At 39.2% G+C, this 17,467-nt stretch overlaps 7 protein-coding genes across 14 annotated transcripts; 3 read left to right on the top strand and 4 right to left on the bottom strand.

Moving 5' to 3' along the window:
• Positions 1-914: 914 nt before the first annotated feature.
• Positions 915-3,981, bottom strand: LOC103874914 (heparan-alpha-glucosaminide N-acetyltransferase). Of its 6 annotated transcripts, none has more exons than XM_033273784.1 (13): positions 3,370-3,977; positions 3,088-3,228; positions 2,925-3,006; positions 2,762-2,838; positions 2,571-2,677; positions 2,401-2,512; positions 2,196-2,321; positions 2,012-2,103; positions 1,861-1,927; positions 1,698-1,776; positions 1,476-1,567; positions 1,236-1,379; positions 915-1,148 (listed from the first exon to the last, which is right to left on the bottom strand). In XM_033273784.1, exons 1-13 carry the CDS (start codon positions 3,580-3,582, stop codon positions 1,122-1,124), a joined length of 1,359 nt encoding a protein of 452 aa, XP_033129675.1. In that variant the 5' UTR covers positions 3,583-3,977; the 3' UTR covers positions 915-1,121. The 6 variants fall into 6 exon arrangements, 4 of the variants coding, with proteins under 4 accessions (XP_033129675.1, XP_009151589.1, XP_033129673.1 ...); XM_009153341.2 differs by having other exon boundaries at positions 3,091-3,228; positions 3,370-3,974; XM_033273782.1 differs by having other exon boundaries at positions 2,925-3,228; positions 3,370-3,978.
• Positions 3,982-4,070: 89 nt separating this feature from the next.
• Positions 4,071-5,323, bottom strand: LOC103874913 (NADH dehydrogenase [ubiquinone] 1 alpha subcomplex subunit 2). Its single transcript, XM_009153340.3, has 3 exons — positions 5,149-5,323; positions 4,936-5,042; positions 4,071-4,400 (listed from the first exon to the last, which is right to left on the bottom strand). The coding sequence occupies exons 1-3, from the start codon at positions 5,232-5,234 to the stop codon at positions 4,297-4,299; spliced, it is 297 nt and encodes a 98-aa protein (XP_009151588.1). The 5' UTR covers positions 5,235-5,323; the 3' UTR covers positions 4,071-4,296.
• Positions 5,324-5,543: 220 nt separating this feature from the next.
• LOC103874912 (eukaryotic peptide chain release factor subunit 1-1) lies at positions 5,544-8,201 on the top strand. 2 transcript variants are annotated; one of them, XM_009153338.3, is made up of 3 exons: positions 5,544-5,768; positions 6,400-7,840; positions 7,917-8,195. In XM_009153338.3, the coding sequence occupies exon 2, from the start codon at positions 6,406-6,408 to the stop codon at positions 7,708-7,710; it is 1,305 nt and encodes a 434-aa protein (XP_009151586.2). In that variant the 5' UTR covers positions 5,544-5,768; positions 6,400-6,405; the 3' UTR covers positions 7,711-7,840; positions 7,917-8,195. The 2 variants fall into 2 exon arrangements, with proteins under 2 accessions (XP_009151586.2, XP_009151587.2); XM_009153339.3 differs by having other exon boundaries at positions 5,646-5,752; positions 7,917-8,201.
• Positions 8,202-8,482: 281 nt separating this feature from the next.
• Positions 8,483-9,882, top strand: LOC103874910 (DNA repair RAD52-like protein 2, chloroplastic). Its single transcript, XM_009153335.3, has 4 exons — positions 8,483-9,035; positions 9,109-9,146; positions 9,215-9,306; positions 9,599-9,882. Exons 1-4 carry the CDS (start codon positions 8,686-8,688, stop codon positions 9,734-9,736), a joined length of 618 nt encoding a protein of 205 aa, XP_009151583.1. The 5' UTR covers positions 8,483-8,685; the 3' UTR covers positions 9,737-9,882.
• LOC103874911 lies at positions 9,830-12,369 on the bottom strand. Its single transcript, XM_009153336.3, has 10 exons — positions 12,012-12,369; positions 11,859-11,928; positions 11,662-11,786; positions 11,474-11,582; positions 11,343-11,406; positions 11,207-11,262; positions 10,941-11,048; positions 10,587-10,736; positions 10,297-10,467; positions 9,830-10,175 (listed from the first exon to the last, which is right to left on the bottom strand). The coding sequence occupies exons 1-10, from the start codon at positions 12,218-12,220 to the stop codon at positions 9,942-9,944; spliced, it is 1,296 nt and encodes a 431-aa protein (XP_009151584.1). The 5' UTR covers positions 12,221-12,369; the 3' UTR covers positions 9,830-9,941.
• A 1,053-nt stretch (positions 12,370-13,422) lies between these two features.
• LOC103874909 (adenylate kinase 2, chloroplastic) lies at positions 13,423-15,664 on the bottom strand. Its single transcript, XM_009153334.3, has 6 exons — positions 15,456-15,664; positions 15,274-15,384; positions 14,595-14,858; positions 14,235-14,381; positions 14,026-14,100; positions 13,423-13,918 (listed from the first exon to the last, which is right to left on the bottom strand). The coding sequence occupies exons 1-6, from the start codon at positions 15,591-15,593 to the stop codon at positions 13,814-13,816; spliced, it is 840 nt and encodes a 279-aa protein (XP_009151582.1). The 5' UTR covers positions 15,594-15,664; the 3' UTR covers positions 13,423-13,813.
• Positions 15,665-15,784: 120 nt separating this feature from the next.
• LOC103874907 lies at positions 15,785-17,417 on the top strand. 2 transcript variants are annotated; one of them, XM_009153332.3, is made up of 2 exons: positions 15,785-16,031; positions 16,801-17,417. In XM_009153332.3, the coding sequence occupies exons 1-2, from the start codon at positions 15,891-15,893 to the stop codon at positions 17,170-17,172; spliced, it is 513 nt and encodes a 170-aa protein (XP_009151580.1). In that variant the 5' UTR covers positions 15,785-15,890; the 3' UTR covers positions 17,173-17,417. The 2 variants fall into 2 exon arrangements, with proteins under 2 accessions (XP_009151580.1, XP_009151581.1); XM_009153333.3 differs by lacking the exon at positions 15,785-16,031 and adding an exon at positions 16,063-16,471.
• Positions 17,418-17,467: the final 50 nt, after the last annotated feature.

A 17,467-nucleotide genomic window follows, 5' to 3' on the forward strand; every position in this document is an offset into this window, starting at 1 on the left:
AAACCTTCCATTAACTCAGGGAACTTTCTGCACATGTGTGATTGAATATTTGTTCGAAATTGTTTTCTCCCCACGAATTTACGTTATATATTTTCAACAAGACGTACTTTTATATATGCTTGCATGAAGGTCGACTGTTCTTCTATACGCTTACAATGTCATGCCGTAGGTATTTATAACTAGCCGTGTTTGTGGACTCAGTAAAATCAACACATATAGGAAATGCGGTCTTTCAATGGTTGAGCCTTTTTTCAGTTGAAATAGATTTACTTCTGTTAATATGGCTACATAAAATCTAAAAAGGTGCTTAAAATATATTTGAATGTTTAACTTCTGAAAACAAAACAAAAACGACAGAAACTTTTGTTAACATTGATTTAAGTAGTTGACGATCCAAAGAATTCCCTCATAACTTACTTTGAATCATGTATTGAATATTTATTAGAAGTATATGTGGTCCATATGTAGTTTCAGTTTCTAGCGGATTTTATTGATCATATCGGTTGAAACCGATCGAGGGAATATTTCAATTTAGAAAAATAATATATGGATGTTGAATAATGAAAAAGAGGTGTGAGAGGTTGGTGTGGTCAATAGAAAGTGGATTTAGATATTATTGTTATTAACGACTTTGGTCCTCCCTCCTCTTAGTGCCTTTAACTTCTAGAAACCTTTACGTAAGACTTTTCATTATTTGGTAATCTTCCAATACTAATACACTAATGAAAACAATTCTTGTTTTCGTAGTAGCTCTTTTGTATAAACCCATACATACTACTGTATCTATCTATATAAATGTATTAGGTATAAGGTTTGATTGGTAAGTTGCATCTGCGACGGCTTAAGGGTCAAAATACAAACATTGATCTTTACCGCATCCACTTGTACTTTAACAAGAATTTTTCATCATGTTATAATATGGAAACGATGTGGTTGAAAATACTATAAAGATACAAGCAGAAAATGCGAAAAAAACATGGTGAGATTCGATTTACAAAACTAGAATAGATTGGATTCTATAGGTGAATGAATGAATATGGGAAGAGAATGGAATAAGAAGATGAAGATGGCTAATGACTATTGTTTCTTGGCATACGCTTGTTTCACCTCCTTTCTCTTCTTCACTTTCCAATTCCTATCAAATGAAGCTGAAAAACAAGAACATTTTGAGTTCCAACACAAGAGTTCCAACAATATCATTAACGTAAGATAAAAGAGAAAGAAGTAAAACTTACGAGATTGTTAGTAGGTTTCTTCCAGTAGAACCCATGAATGATTAGAAAGACAAGATTGCATGCAATGAGAACGTAGATCGGCAAGGCGTGTATTCCCATCCACTGTAACACAAGACTTGCTCGTTTGTATCCATAAACATCAACCTATGGGGGTAGAGATTGAGAGAGAGATTTTCATTTTACATTGTTACAAAGTGTTTCTTCTATAAAACAAGAGATTCATAATATATAATAGCAAACCATTAGGTATATAGTGGAGAACAGAAATCCAGAAGCGCCTGCCGTGACACACACGTAACTCAGTGTGTATAGAGGTTTGTTTAGATGCATTCCTGCAAGCAACCGGAAAAAAATAAAGGGAAATAAATACCATTACTAAACTGTCTGTATTAATGCTATTTCGATGCAAACTTGTGATTTATAAGGTATTTTGATCTAGCAAAGAAGAGTCAAGGACAATACCAAAGAGGTCAAGTGCGAGACCTAACATCAGAAGACAAAAAGAACGTAAAATCCATTGGTTCAGACGCCTTTTGTGATCCTGTAAAAAAGTCAATTTACAGAGAAACAAAAGTAAGTTTCAGATAAGATAAGAACAAAAATGCTAATGAAACTGATACCCTACCTTGAAGTGGGTGATAATATGGCCGTAATGCAAACCCACTAGGCATGTAACGGTGGCCATCAAGGAACTACAATAAACAAACTTGCAAGTTACTTTGTGATCAATAATATTTTAACTCATATTATTTTGCTGCATGAGAGAAGCAAGAAACCTGAGAAGGCCTTCGGGATCAAAAGGCGCTTGACACCAAGAAGGAGCGCCTGGAGGTAATGGCCCATTGTGTGGAGAATATATACTGCATTGCTGATGAAGAAGATATAAGATATCAAATGAAAACGAACAAAGAACAGATATTGAGAAAGAAAAAAAAAACACATGATTTAAATATAAAGAACCTTGGTCCGTGCATATACAGGTTTCCTGTAGAGATGATGTATTCCTAATAACATACGGTCAAGCATTCCAACTGCATTACAGCCTGGTCCAGTGTTTCCTCTTACCCCACATTTCACCTTCACATTCTTAAAACATGTTTAGAAGCCGTACATAATATTTTAAGGTAAGGTATGTAGAAGAAGGAAGATGAAAACAATATCAAACCAAGAATGTTGTTGATCCTTGGTCTTGTGTTGAAATCTGATATTCCCAGTCTGCCACGTATAAGCCGTATAGCATGAACAAATATGTTGTTGTAATAACAAATGCCACCACCCTGTCAGATAATATCATCAGTGAAAATTTAGAGATATGAAAATAAAAGACAGTTTTACCAGTGAAATTTGTATTTCTTGATCATAGATAGCTCTGAGGTGACATTATGGTTTCCTTTAAACCAAATCTCGCACAGTGCTGCAACTAAGTATGCTATCGCTATTCTCTGGAAACATAACAAGAAAACGTCTAGAACGTTACATGTTTTGGGCAGAGATAGAAGGAAAGGAAGGAAAAAGACTATATATACCTGTAATATGCCCATGACTCTAATTTTCTCTATATCTATTCCATATGTTAAGTTGTTGAGGCCATGAATGAATCCCCCTGCCAAAAAAAAAAGTTATAACAATGGCATATAGAGAGCTACTTGAGGACTTTCACAGCACATGGTTAGAATAAAGAAACCAAACCTTGGAGAAAAAGACCAAGTGAAAGGAGTTTAAAGGATCGAAGCAAAGCCTTTCTTGTTGCAGCATACTTGCATGACAAGTTCTGTAACCAAACAAAAAAAACCAGAGAAAGATCAGAATCAGAGTAAAAGAAGTTAATTAAAGAGTAGCAATAATCACATACTACCTTATAAGCAAAGGCAAGAGAGACACCGACAATGAAAAGAAAAAAAGGCATGACGAAATCAGCAAGCGTTACACCGTCCCAAGGTGAATGGTTAATAGCTGGGAAGATCCCTCCAACATCATCCACAAGTATCATCAGCTGTTTATTAACATACACAACAACATCAAAACACTCAAGGCTGATCTTAACTGTATTCAGAAACTGAAGTATATGTAAGAGATTGAAACTGTTACTAGAAAAAGGGGTAAGCGATGAAAACAAGGTTAGAGAGAAACTCACGGCTACGGTAATGCCACGGAAGACGTCGAGAGAAACTAATCGTTCCTTGTCGGAAGGGAGATAAGGACCGTGATGAGAAGAAATCTGGAGAGAGGAAGCGGACTCAATGTCTTTCTTCTCACGCCATTGATCACCGTCGTCGGTGCTTTTGATTGGTTCGTACATTGCCAGTTCCGTCCGCATCAAAGAGAAACCAAATCTATCTTCATTCATCAAACTGTTGCGTCTATATCTATGGATAAATATACTTATCTTATTAGTATTTATTGAGTGACAACTAAATCTCTCTATCTTAACGACAACGGTTTGAGGATAGCCACTTGAGCAGTTTGGTTCTTAAATCACTTTTTTTTCTTCTAACTTGGTATTCGCACGTGCCACTCTCCCTTGGGATTGGACCTTCAGTTTTTGCTGTCAGTTACGAACTTGATTCGCTCTCAAAAGACTGATAGATGATTCTCTCTCTCTCTCTATGGGCCTTCAGGTAAGGGAAAGCTCATGTAATGCAACTTTACAGTTTTATATAGGAAAGTTATATGATTTTGTGCATGAAAATGCGTAATCAGGATTTTGACACTTCAACTTGCAAAATCATTGAATATAATATTTGGTTAGAACTGAGAATTCACGAGTGTTATATCGGGAATACATCACAAACCTCACACAAATTAAAATTATAATTGCCCCAAATCACTTCTACATTTATCATGTTTATTTCATCCTCTTTCTAATATGTTTTCAACAATCACACGAAAGGATCATTTAATAACAAGTTCAAGGATTACAAACAAAAACGAAAGGCGATATGACAGCCAAGTAGTTGCAAAGTAATAGAATAAACAGGAACAGTCAAGATTGAATGTGTTTCAAGTTTGTATCTTATTCGGGATCATCTAAATAGATTTTTTTTAAAAAAAGAACAACCTTTTAGGCTTTTGTAGCTCCGCCGGCTTTCACAAGGTCTTCAAGAGACTTGAGAATCTGTGACTCGTTCATACCGTCCAAGTTCACACACCTCTCCACTCCCATATCTGCCACACACAAGTAAGCCAAGACACAACAAACAAACAGATGATACTAGTTGCCAAAGTAGAATACAAGAACAACAAAAAAGTCGGCCCATTATGCAAAAGCGTTACTTTCACCTAACCCCTATAACACAGTCATGAAAAGCGGAGTCTTAAAGCAGACGCTTGTCACCATTGATTTTTGTCTCTGACCTCAAAGCTAACAACTTCCTAAACATGCCCATTTGCATGAGCACAGATCTCTGTACTATTACTTTCACACACGACAGCTTCAAGATGATTTAGTTCTCTTAACAGAAGATGGCCTGATTAATTTTAGCTGCTCGAAACCAGTAAAAATATAAGAAGAAGTCGCATTATCTATCCTCTAGCTAGCAATGAGAATGACCAGTGTGCCCTAGGGGGTTACACACAGCAATCAATTCATGTAATCATCTAAGCGGTTAGGCACTACTACTATGCAGATGATGTTACAACACAACATAACACAACACAATACATTATCATTGATAGCCCAAGGTAGTTAAGCTATCATTACCATATCTGGCCCACATCTGAGGCTGGATCCCACTGCATTCGCGAATCAGGAAAGGGAACTTAGGGTTCAGAGTCTTCAAATCTTTGTAATTCTTCTCCACGAACGTCCTGAATCAAATCAAAACCCCCTTCATACACAATCGAAAACCTAAAAATGGTCTATCGAATTCGCCGATCTCACAGATTTTGGTTTGATCAAAGATCGGAGAGAAACCTGGTGGAAGCGCTAGCTGGGGAAGACTGACAGAGGAGAATCCTGAGCTCTTTCAGAGACTTCGATATGTTTCCTCTCCATGCCATCGCTCCTTCTTCTTCTTCTTCCTCTCCTTCTACAGTTGTACAATGACGAAACTCTCTCTGTGGGTGGTTCAAGTAAATGAAAAAAAATGGAAATATTAAAGTTATTGGGCTTAGGCCCATTAAGAGAGTCCATTAAGGTCGGTTAAAGGTTGGGGGTACGTAAAACTCTCTGTGTGGGTGGGTGGTTCAAGTGAATGAAAAAATGGAAAAGTTAAAGATATTGGGCTTAGGCCCACTAATAGAATCCATTAAGGTCGGTTAAAGGTCGGGGTACGTAAAACTCTCCGTGTGGGTGTGGTGGTTCAAGTGAATGAAAAAATGGAAAAGTTAAAGATATTGGGCTTAGGCCCATTAAGAGAGTCCATTAAGGTCGGTTAAAGGTTGGGGGTGACTAGGTTACGTCTCTGCATAAACAAACAATATAAATACTCTTTCTCTGCCACATTGATTGCTTTCAGACACGAAAAAAAAAAGCTCTCTCGAAGGAATACGCAAATCCCTCTCCTTCCTTCCTTCGCGTAAGCTTTTCTTCAGGTGATTTTCCGATCTTCATCTTTTCGCGATGTTCTTACGTTATGCTAATTGTTTCGATCTATCAGATCGCGTGATCTGATTGCTTCTATGTGTTCTTTTTGAGGAATTTCTGATCTCTAAGTGTAATTGTCTATCAGATTTGTTTTCTTGCAATTAGGTTACATGAGTTGAATATTATTTTATCAGATTGTGTGTGAGCAAAACTTATAATCTGGGATCTACTTTTTATATCATGTGTTCTGTTTTGATTATCTTGAATCGTATAATTGGGGTTCAATTATTAGTTTTCTCATGATTAGGTCAGATTTTATATTAGATCCGTTGTTCTGTAAGAGAGTGTTATATAATATGGAAACGATGTGGTTGAAAATACTATAAAGTTTATTTTCAACCAAAGCATGATATAAAGTTTATTCTTTTCTAACTGATTATCTCGATAATTGCACAATATGTTTATATGATTATGATTACTGCATTTAGAACCAAATTGGTGTATTAGTTTTTGGTATTTGGATGAATTGAGCTTGTTGATATGATTGATTGAGGATTATGTTTCTTTTCTCAGTTTCACTTCTATTTCCCGAGTTGATTTTATTGGTATTAACTAGCTTCTGTGCTGTGGTCTTTGCAGGTTAAAATGGGAGACAATCACGGTGACGACAAGAACATTGAGATATGGAAGATTAAGAAGCTCATCAAGTCCCTTGAAGCTGCCAGGGGTAATGGAACCAGCATGATCTCGCTCATCATGCCTCCGCGTGATCAGGTCTCTCGTGTCACCAAGATGTTGGGCGATGAGTATGGAACTGCTTCCAACATCAAGAGCAGAGTCAATCGCCAGTCTGTTCTGGGTGCCATCACCTCTGCGCAGCAAAGGCTGAAGCTTTACAACAGGGTCCCTCCCAACGGTTTAGTTCTCTACACTGGAACCATTGTCAACGACGAAGGCAAGGAGAAGAAGGTTACCATTGACTTTGAGCCTTTCAAGCCCATCAACAACACTCTCTACCTCTGTGACAACAAGTTTCACACCGAAGCTCTGAATGAACTGCTGGAGTCTGATGACAAGTTTGGTTTCATTGTGATGGACGGGAACGGGACTCTCTTTGGGACTTTGAGCGGTAACACCCGCGAGGTGCTCCACAAGTTCTCTGTTGATCTTCCGAAGAAGCACGGGAGAGGAGGGCAGTCTGCTCTTCGGTTTGCGCGTCTGCGTATGGAGAAGCGTCACAACTACGTGAGGAAAACCGCTGAGCTCGCCACGCAGTACTACATCAACCCTGCGACGAGTCAGCCTAATGTGTCTGGTCTGATTCTCGCCGGTTCAGCCGATTTCAAGACCGAGCTGAGCCAGTCTGACATGTTTGATCCCCGGCTTGCTGCAAAGATACTGAACGTGGTGGATGTATCGTACGGTGGAGAAAACGGTTTCAATCAGGCCATCGAGCTTTCATCTGAGATACTTGCCAACGTGAAGTTCATCCAGGAGAAGCGTTTGATAGGGAAGTACTTTGAGGAGATCAGCCAGGACACGGGGAAGTACGTGTTCGGCGTGGAGGACACTCTGAACGCTTTGGATTCCGGTGCTGTTGAGACGCTAATCGTATGGGAGAATCTTGACATCAACAGATACGTGTTGAAGAACAGCGCAACTGGTGAAACTGTGATTAAGCATCTGAACAAGGAGCAGGAAGCCAACACTGAGAACTTCAAAGTCGACAATAACGACTTGGACGTGGAGGATAAGATGTCGCTGCTGGAGTGGCTGGCTAACGAGTACAAGCGTTTCGGCTGTGCGCTGGAGTTTGTGACGAACAAGTCGCAGGAAGGGTCTCAGTTTTGCAGAGGGTTTGGAGGAATAGGAGGGATACTTCGTTACCAGCTTGACATGACGGCCTTTGATGAGGATTTGGATGTTTATGATGATGATGAATCTGAATAGCAATCAATCAGATCATCAACGTCGCTGGTTCAGGGATATGGTCCACCACCAAGCTTGAACCAGCCTGCGTGGGCTCTCGAGGTCGCGCTGAAGAAACTGGAAATTAAGTGAAGAAGCATCTTTTCGAAAGGTAAGGATTATCTATTGAAACCAAGATTTTGCTAAGAATGCTTTGCTTAGTCTCTGAATTGGTGGTGTTATAACAGGTGAAGAATGAAGAAACTGGTGGAGAGTGAAGAAGTCTTGCTATGGTTTTACCTTTGTTATGTCTGAGACATCTATCGTGGAGTTTTTTTCTTTCTTCTTTTGGTTGTTTTTCTTATTGACTAGTATGATACTACTCTCTGTGTGAGAGGAAACGTTTAGTGATTTGGGTTTTGGTATTTTCTCAATTGCATCACATTATGTTTTATGACTTTGGATTTGTTGGATAAGTTGGGGACGACCAACACTTACTCTATCTTTATGCCTTTGTTTTTGTTAAAGCTTTATTTATCTTTTAGTATTCATGCTTGGATAGTTTCTTCCAGGCTCTAAATACATGCCATTGGAACAGAACTTCTAACTCCACCAAATGTTCAAACTAGCCTAGCTAACTTTGACATAAGATTTGTAGAACGAAAATTTCATATTTCATAACATGTAGCATTTCATTTCTAGCTCAATCAGAAAACTATTTTAAGACGTTTCATTACCTTAATCATTATATTCATATTGTAAATAAAAAACTAAAGTCAAATATTATGAGAGCATAATCGCAAACAAATGAATGCGTGATAGTTAATATTAAAAAAAAAAACTTTAAAAGGGGGTTGGTTTGAGTTTCCCCACCTATCCCACCTTCACCTACTACAAAGAGAGAAGAAAGCAGCACGTCAAGTAGCAGACAAATCTCGTCTCACTCTTTTCCTGTTCTGTCTTAAATCAGAGTTTTTGCTCCTTTCTCTGTTCATCTTTTCACCAGAAAGAAAAAAAATGGCTTTGCAAATGCAGACTTCCACTACGATCTTCAAAAACCCCGCACCATCTACCGCCGCCGATGCACTCACCGGAAGATTCTTCTCAGGAACCGTCGCGGTTCGCCGGGAAACGTTAACGGCGTGGCGAGGCGTCAGATGCAGCGGCGGTGGAGTTGGAGACGCCGGGAAGAAAAAAGCGGTTCCTAACTCCAACTACGTAGTGCCTTTGGACAAGTTCTCGTCCTCTTCTTCCATCACTCGTCCTCTGATTGAGATACTTCGAGATCTCAACAAGAAGATCCCTGATAACATCGTTAAGAGCCACGATCCTGGATCCAGTGCTGCTTCTTCTGGTTTCATCCCTTGGTACTTGATTTTGATCTTTAACTTAATTGTTGTTGCTGCTTCTCGATCTGAACTCTTGGAGTTGTGTTTGTAGGTTCCATGCTAATCGGATGCTCAGCTTCTACGCACCTGGTCTGTACCGAACGTTGCATCTTGTACTTCTTCTCTCCAGAGACTAATCTATTCTCTTTTATCTTCAGGTTGGTGTGGGGAGGTTCGTGACGTCATTTTCTCAGAGAATGGTAATGTCACTGTTGTTTATCGTCTTACCATTCGTGGCTCTGATGGTGAGGTAAGAAGCTCCTCCACATTCACTTCCTCTTGCTTTTTGTTTTGTCTCTTCCTGTTCTGCCTTAGTGTCTCGTCCTAGAGGAAAGAGCCTGATGGGTATCCTTAGCTCATGTACCCATGTTTGTTTTGTCTTGGTCATGTATCATATGTTAAAATCATTAAGAACCGGTTTCCTTGTCTCGTATTGTGACATATACATAATCTTGATTACATGACCAAGGTTTTTTTTTTTGTCTTCCTTTTCTCTGTGTGTCACACTTTTCAAAAGAAGCTGAAGTTTTCATGTAATGCAGGCACACCGTGAATCGACTGGGACAGTAACCATCACTGACGATCACATCGAGGATCCGGTTGCTGCAGCTGAGGAAATTGCATTTTGTAGAGCTTGTGCTCGATTTGGTCTCGGCTTGTATCTCTATCACGAAGAGTAGGCCAAGTATGCTTACCTTTTTTGGTTGAACAAGTGTCTATCAACTTGTTAGAGAGACCCTTATGCATTCTAGAGTGCTAAATATATGTAATCATGTCTACAAACAAGTTATAATAATACATATATAAGCAGATGATGATCCGTCAACTTCAATTTATACATTTACCTGTATTATTAGATTACTTTGTGTACACGAGTAACCAACATTATGATCTCAGAAGTTTTGGACCCATATTTGAAGCCATCCAAGATGTGATTGCATCGACGAGCTGGGCAAGATCTTTGGACGTGTATGCACGAAGGATCTTCGAGTCCATTCCGAGCGTACCTCCAACCTCTTTAGCTACAGACTCCCACGGTGTTCCAACAGCCATATTCGCTAAGAACTCACTTCCTCGATTCACAGCGTCAGCCATTGCTGGTGGGACATCTGGGAGGGACTGACCAGACAGCAATATAAATGGGGTTTTAACATGATGACCTCATTGAGAACAACCAAAAAGTTTCTGTTGCTCGTGTTTTCAAAGTAAATCTCAAAGGTGTTGGAACTAAGCTCAGTACCTGTTGCAGAGGAAGACCGTGATCCCCTGGAAGAGTACGGATAGACATGTCTAGCTTTGAGCTTATGGATGATTCCACGCCAAGCACCTGAGCTAGGATTGGTGTTTCATCTATTGAATCATCCTCGAACTTTATCAACAGATTCCTTGAGATTCCATAGTAGGATCTTATCTGAACATTTTTAGCAAAAAGTCTCTCGGTTAGTAATGATGTAGTGTGTGATAGATGGTTATCAAGACGAGATAAGGCTCCATGATAGAAACATAAATACAAGAAAGGGTTTCACATACAAGGCGTCTTGTTTCTTCTGGTTTTGGAATAAAATCTTCTCTTCCTTTCACCAAGTCCATGTACAGGGGAGGGAGCTGTTCCACTAGTGGTAGAATTTGCTTCATGATGGGAGGGCTGAGAGTTTCTAATTGCTTTCGGGTCATCTCTGCCTGCAAGTAACTTTTGTTGTTAGTTATTTGCCAACACAATTAACACATAGGTAGAAAACAGAGCTACTTAATGTGTCAAATATCAAAATTAGAGAAACAAAAATCATCAAGGAGTTAAGTTAGTAGAGTCATGAAGGAACTTCTTAAGTTAGCAAACGATTAGATCAAACACAATCACCGAAATCAAAGGAATCAGAAGCTCACCCCAAGGCGGACTGTTGGGGATGTTGCTACTTGTGATAACAATGGTCCAAGGCTTTGAGCCATGGGGACGAGAACTGGGGAGAACAAAGGAATAGCTAAGCTCGCTTCCTGCAAAATTAGAGGTTCCATAAAGATTTCACCTTTACATGTTCTGTGTTTTCATAACAGGACACACAATATCTTCCCACTACAGACTATAGATCACATGGTCGTCATCTACTGGAAAGCTAGTCTCGGAAGTCTATAATATAAATAGATCTGTTTACCTTGTTGTTGAATGCCATAAAAACATTCCCATTTCGCTGAACAGCATACCTTGATCCTAAATTACAAGCAAACCAACTCGATAAAAAAAAAAACTAATGAGAGCTGAATCAGTTTTTATAGATTCACAATAGTTACCAATGAGAAGGTGAATGAGGGATCCCAAAGAATGACCGATCCCAAAAGATGGAAGATCCTGCACCTGTTGAGAGAAAAGTACCAATGAATGTTTATTTCCAGGAGCAAAAGCTAGAAAATGTATCACTCACAGATTCATGTAGAGATCGGCAGCATCTATCAAACTTAAATTGAACTTCATCGGCAATAGCGAAATGGTCAAAACCACTAGCATATGGTGTGGCAATAACCAAAACATCCCTGCACAAGATGAACATAAAACTCATATAACAACTTAAATAATACAAGAATCATATAAAAAAAAAGTTATCATCATTACTTCTCAGCTAATCTCTCAAGAAACAGTCGATAGGTAAGCTGAGGTGCTGCACCAACGAATATGCCACCAATGAAATGAGCAACCATCTTTGGATTCGAGTTTCTAGGTCTGAGCACCCAAGCTCCCTACAACACAAGCTCAGCGAATCAATCACTCCATCCAATACAGCTAAGCTACTGCGAAAGAAAATCAATCACCTCGAGTTCTGACCAGTCGGCGGATCCAGCGGAGCTACTTTGAGATTGCTTGACAGTCTCTGTTAGCAACCTGAAAGATCGAATCGATTCGGGGAACAGTGAGATTAATAATGAAAAAGCGGTTACGAAGAATCTGAAGTGGCTTTAGCTTACCTCTCGATCTCGCCGTAGACTTGAATTCCGGAAGATTGAGGCCGATCCTTATTGTTGTTCTCCTGGCTGTAGCTGCAGAAGACTCTTCGTGAGGCAAGCTCTTTGTCGAATCTGATAACCGAGAATGGAGGCCGGCGAGTGGAAGAGAAGTTAGAGAGTCTCCGGCGGGGAGAGAAAGACGGCGGCGTCCAGAGGCCACATGAAGCCATAGTTTGCAATCGCAATTCGAGATTCTTCGCCGAGAGATTTGATTTTTTGATTGGGTTTTTTGAAATCGGAGTCGTGTACGTATCGTACTTCTATGACTGTAACAGCCTCTTGTTCGCTCCCTGCTTACGCAAATATTGTGTGATCACATCACCATAAGTAGTAATATTAAAAAAAAAAAAATACAATATTGGCTAATTATGTAAAAATTTAATAATTCCAGTTTGCAATGTGAGCAATTAGAAAAGATAGTGAGCTAAATTTCCTTTAAAATCCACATGACTACCAGTCACTACCTACAATATTTGGTAATGTTTTTTCTTGATCTAAGTTGCATGTTATTTTGTGTGGCTTCTATAGGCATAGAGTCCACGGCGCCTACTAACAGTATTAATTCTCTTCGACCTTTTTAGTTGGCTCGACATGTCTTCCTCATCACGTGTGTGGTGAGATATGAGCTGTAAAAATTTAGTATGTAACCGGAAGAGCTACATTAAGCAGTTGTGTATTATAGTGTTAGCAGGAACAGTCTCGTCTGTAGATTGAGTTCATATATTGCAGCCTCTTTAAAGACTGGGTTATTTGAGATAATATTAGACATTGCCAACATTGTGGGGTGGTCTGGCGCTGTCTCAATGGCAGATGCTGTAATAGTAGAATTTGTGACATGAGTTATTGTGGTTGAAGCAGCAGAGATTTTTGTTTTGTGGAACATCCAAATGACCAACAATAATAATAGTTGTTTCAAGATAAGCCAGACAGGGGTAGTTGCACTTGTGACAGTGACCAACAATAATACTTGTGTGGTTAAAGTGGTTTTCTTAGATAAAACCAGGGCTGTAGTTGCACTTGTGACAGTGACAAAGCCAGAGGCAAGGACATTTACCAGAGATAGGGGTAGCCATTGTGATAAAAGCTTTTATTACATGAAGCTTGAGACAAATCATTAACATGTTGCTGAAGACATTTTAATTCTTTGTGATCAAGATGTGCATATCAGTTAGTATTACATTACATTTTGTGAAAATCCAAGTATAGTCCACATCATCATGGTTATCATCATGCCTTTTTATCATCTCTAAAGCCTTCTATTGATAGATCATAGAAGGCTTTATCCAACTCAACCCATCAAGATTTTAGTCTCAGTAGGATCAATTCAAACACTTTTTGAATTCTAATATAAGTTGCTAGGAAAAAAGGTAGCTGAAAAATAATGTAACATCTTATATCACCATTGTCAATGTCAGTAAAAAACAAATGTCATTCTTCATGATTGCAACAAGATAACACAATGAGTTACTTTCAGTAAATCCACAGTATATAAAGCAGAAGAGAACACATTTCTGAGGATTCAGGTATACAGACATATACCATCGATTCATCTTGATGGAAACAGACAGATCCTTTATTGCGATACAAGAGGTATCAATAGAATGTGATAAATGTGAAGAGGGAATATATTTACCGCTGGTTAGGTCCGTGACAAGAATCATTCAGCTTAAAATCTTGGAGCAGTGTTCCCTCTGTTGAAGCTGTTCAGACAGAGCAGTAATGATTTGCTCAAAACACTTCCTCAGGTCCGTACCAAGAATGATTCAACTTAAAAGTGAACTTGGATCGGTGTTCCTCTGTTGAAGCATTTCAGATAGAGCAGTATCGATCTGGGTAAACACTTCCTCCTTCGGACGGTTTCCTTTTATCTGGATGATAATAATAAACAAAAGTACCATTTTGCCTCATGAGACCCTCGTCGATGAAGAGAGAGCAAAAACCGAAATGAAAAGGATGTGAATGATATATCTCATGCCTTTATAGTTATATCGTCGTACAGAGAAAGGACATCGCTCACATTATGGTTATGAGTCTTCAGCCGCAGTTTTACCTAACATATCAAAAGGAAACAAAAAAAATCAGAGACTGAATTGTACAAAGAGTGAGTTTTATATCTGAGAAACAATTTGATTGAATGGAAACCTTTCGAGAAAAACAGAAACATATATATAAGTATTGACTTGCCTTCTCTTCGGTATCATCAAAACGTTGGGTGAGTCTAGCAGCGATCTCTTCTGTCTCTGGAGGAGAATACTTCAAGTGGTAGATCTTTCCCGTGACAGGATCCAGTCTACGCCCAACAACTCTTTCAACTAGAATATCTTCAGGTACCTGTCCCAAAAAGCATAGCAGGCGTAAATCAAATGATCCCATCTCCATTCACTGGATAAAAGAATCAAAGCAATGTGATATAATCCAATGAAACCATATTTCACAAAACAAATATAGCTAATGGACCTAGTTCATTATCAGTAGCTATATCGCGTTGAAATAACTATAATCCAGCAAGTTGTAGAAGATGAGAGATAAGGAAAAAATGCCTACTTCGAGGACAATGAATAGATCAGGGTGGAATCCAAATCCCTGAAGAGCTGTAGCCTGCGACGAGCTCCTAGGATATCCATCCAAAAGCCATCCGTTTTGCTCAGCATCCGTCTGTGATAAACGATCTTTGACCATCATTACAACTATTTCATTAGGGACCAATTGTCCTTTCTCCATGTGTTCTTTTGCCAGTCTTCCATTCTCACTCCCAGAAGCGATTTCAGCTCTCAGCAAATCCCCAGCAGAGATATGCACCAAACCATACTGCAAAGAAAAGGTAGTCCGCAGTAGTAGCTTATATTAAAAAAAGAATCATCACGAAACAAAACAAGCATGTAGGTAAGGAAACAGAAGCTAAATAGAATTTTCTCTACCTATCAACTTGTAACAAAACTAAAATCGAACATAGGATTTGTGAGTTAAATTATTCTCAATTATAATAAAGAATACACTGCTTTATATACAACAAGTCTATTAAACAAGAAAATCAACAGTTCTCACTATACAAAAGTGATCCTAAAATCATTGATTCTAAAACCATATAGCAAGAATAATGCTTTACCGTCATGTTACAGCCAAGAACAATCAGACAATACTTGATAAAAAAATAATTGGAATCAATGAGACTGTATTAACCCATTTGAATAAAAGTAAATGAATAAAGAGGAAAGAAGCTTACTTTCTGAGTGATGAGCTCGCATTGTGTACCTTTACCCGAAGCAGGAGCTCCTGATATCATTATTTTCAGAGGCGACGGCGGCGGCTCCGCTTTTTCAGCCGCCACAACGACCTGAAGAAGATGAAATCCAAAATTAACATCTCGCATTCAAAATTGAAGCTTCCAAAAAAAAATAGGATTACCTGAAATCTAGGGGCGGTGATCGACGGAGATCGTCGGAAAAGAGAATGCACGGAATCTCCGGAAAAGGAGAGGGATAGAGAGGCACGTGGCGAGCATCGAGTCACGTGCGGAGAAATATAGTTCACACACCCCGCCATGTCTCCTCTCTCACTCGCGAGCCTTTCGGAGGATTAAAGAAGGGATCATCATCAACACTGTGAATCAATCAAACCGTAAAATTGAATCCGGTTAAGAAAATTCGTCAATATACCAAACCAATAATCAATTTAGAAACCGAACCATACCAAATCAATTTAAAAACCGAACCATACCAAATCAATTTAATATGGTTTGTACGAGGAATTAGAATTCTCTGGCGTTTCATCGTCATCATCATCACTCTTCTCTTTTTTTCTTTCTCTCTCTTGGATTCTCTCTCCCCAGTTTTCTTGCAGATGCATTACGCAATGAACGGTGATTCCGAGGCGGAGATGATGGATACGGACTCGAGTAAGCCCACCACCCCCAGGGATGATTTCCTCGCCGCCGCTCGGAGGCTCGTCGATCAAGGCCAGCCATCTCAAGCTCTTCAAGCGGTACTCTGCGTTTCCCTCTTCTACCTTCCCCTTTTTCTTCAATTTTAAACATTTCTTCTTCGGATATGTTGACGGGTTTGTTTCGTTTCACAAGATAAAAGAGAAGTTGTTTCGATTCTTAAAGCTTTGGACTTTGATTTTAGGGTTTCGTTGATTCTTAACTCTTTTGGATTCCTTAAAGATCAGTTCTTTCGTTGCTCATGATCGAATTAGATTTGCGTATTAGCTGATACTGTATATTGTTATCCGATGACGAGTAGGGTATATAGAAAGACGAACGTTTTCTGATGCATCATAGAGAAAGATTTGCGTCTTAGCTTCTTGATTATAACTACGGATTGTGTAAGTTCGAATGTGTATCTTTTAGTTTCGATCCATTGCATTCTACTCCTTCAACTACTTCCCCACAGATCACACCAGCATTGCCTTTCATCCCTTGGGTTAGTCTCTTCTATGGTGAATTTGTATACAAAAGTAGCTTTACCACTTCACCTTTTCATCTGTTTGTTTGTTTGTAAACAGACACATATGAATATTTCGAGTAACTATATTGCTAGATATAGACTTTTCCAGAATGGTAAAGTGTCATCCTTTCCTTGTTGAATTAGGGTTGGTTGTGAGTAGAAATCATGATTTGATAAACCTGGACACTCTAGTCGTGAGACTTATACATAATGGCAAGATCGTTGACTTTATGTATATGGTCTGCATTGACCTTATTTTCTTTTTATGTTCCCTTTCCTGAGTCAGCCTCACTTGTTCTGACCAGGTCGTGATGGCAATGAGAACCCAAGGAGGAGATGAGGCGGTCATTCATATACTCAACCGTACCCGTGAACTTTACAAGCGCAGAATCCAAGAAACCGCTAGTATAGATCAGCTGGCTTCTATATTTGCTGAGTGTGCCATTACAGAAGCACAGCCGCTTGGGCACGAGCCGATATCAACAGACTTATTTGGTACTAAAGAAAGAGTTACAGCGGATGCTCGTGGCATATCTATTCTGGAGAAAAGCGGGAGGTCGCAGATCATGCTTGATGCCTTTGCTGACGGAAGCAGCTTTATTTGTTTGCAGTGCGGTGGTCTGGTGAGCACTCATAGGAGAGATGAACACTATGCGTACTGGTGTAGCAATATGTGAAACACACGGATGCTCTTGTTTTGTTGGGCATGACATGAGAAGCTAATGGTATGTTGCTTCTTGCTTGTAACATCTGGGTGTTAATTGTTGTTGTTGTTGTTGATCTTTGAAGGCAATGGGAGATGTATAACACTTACAGAATCTGTCTCATACATTAGCATCCTAGACTTGTAATGTTTCTGATGCTTATCAATAAAAGCTTCAAGAAAAGACATTGAATGATATCTCTCTGAGTCTTTGGTTCACCTCTCTCGTTTCACATCTCAATCTTGTGATACGATTTGCTAAAACTTTT

The sequence above is a fragment of the Brassica rapa genome, chromosome A06 (assembly GCF_000309985.2).
Source record: "Brassica rapa cultivar Chiifu-401-42 chromosome A06, CAAS_Brap_v3.01, whole genome shotgun sequence".
Classification (NCBI taxonomy): Eukaryota; Viridiplantae; Streptophyta; class Magnoliopsida; order Brassicales; family Brassicaceae; genus Brassica; species Brassica rapa.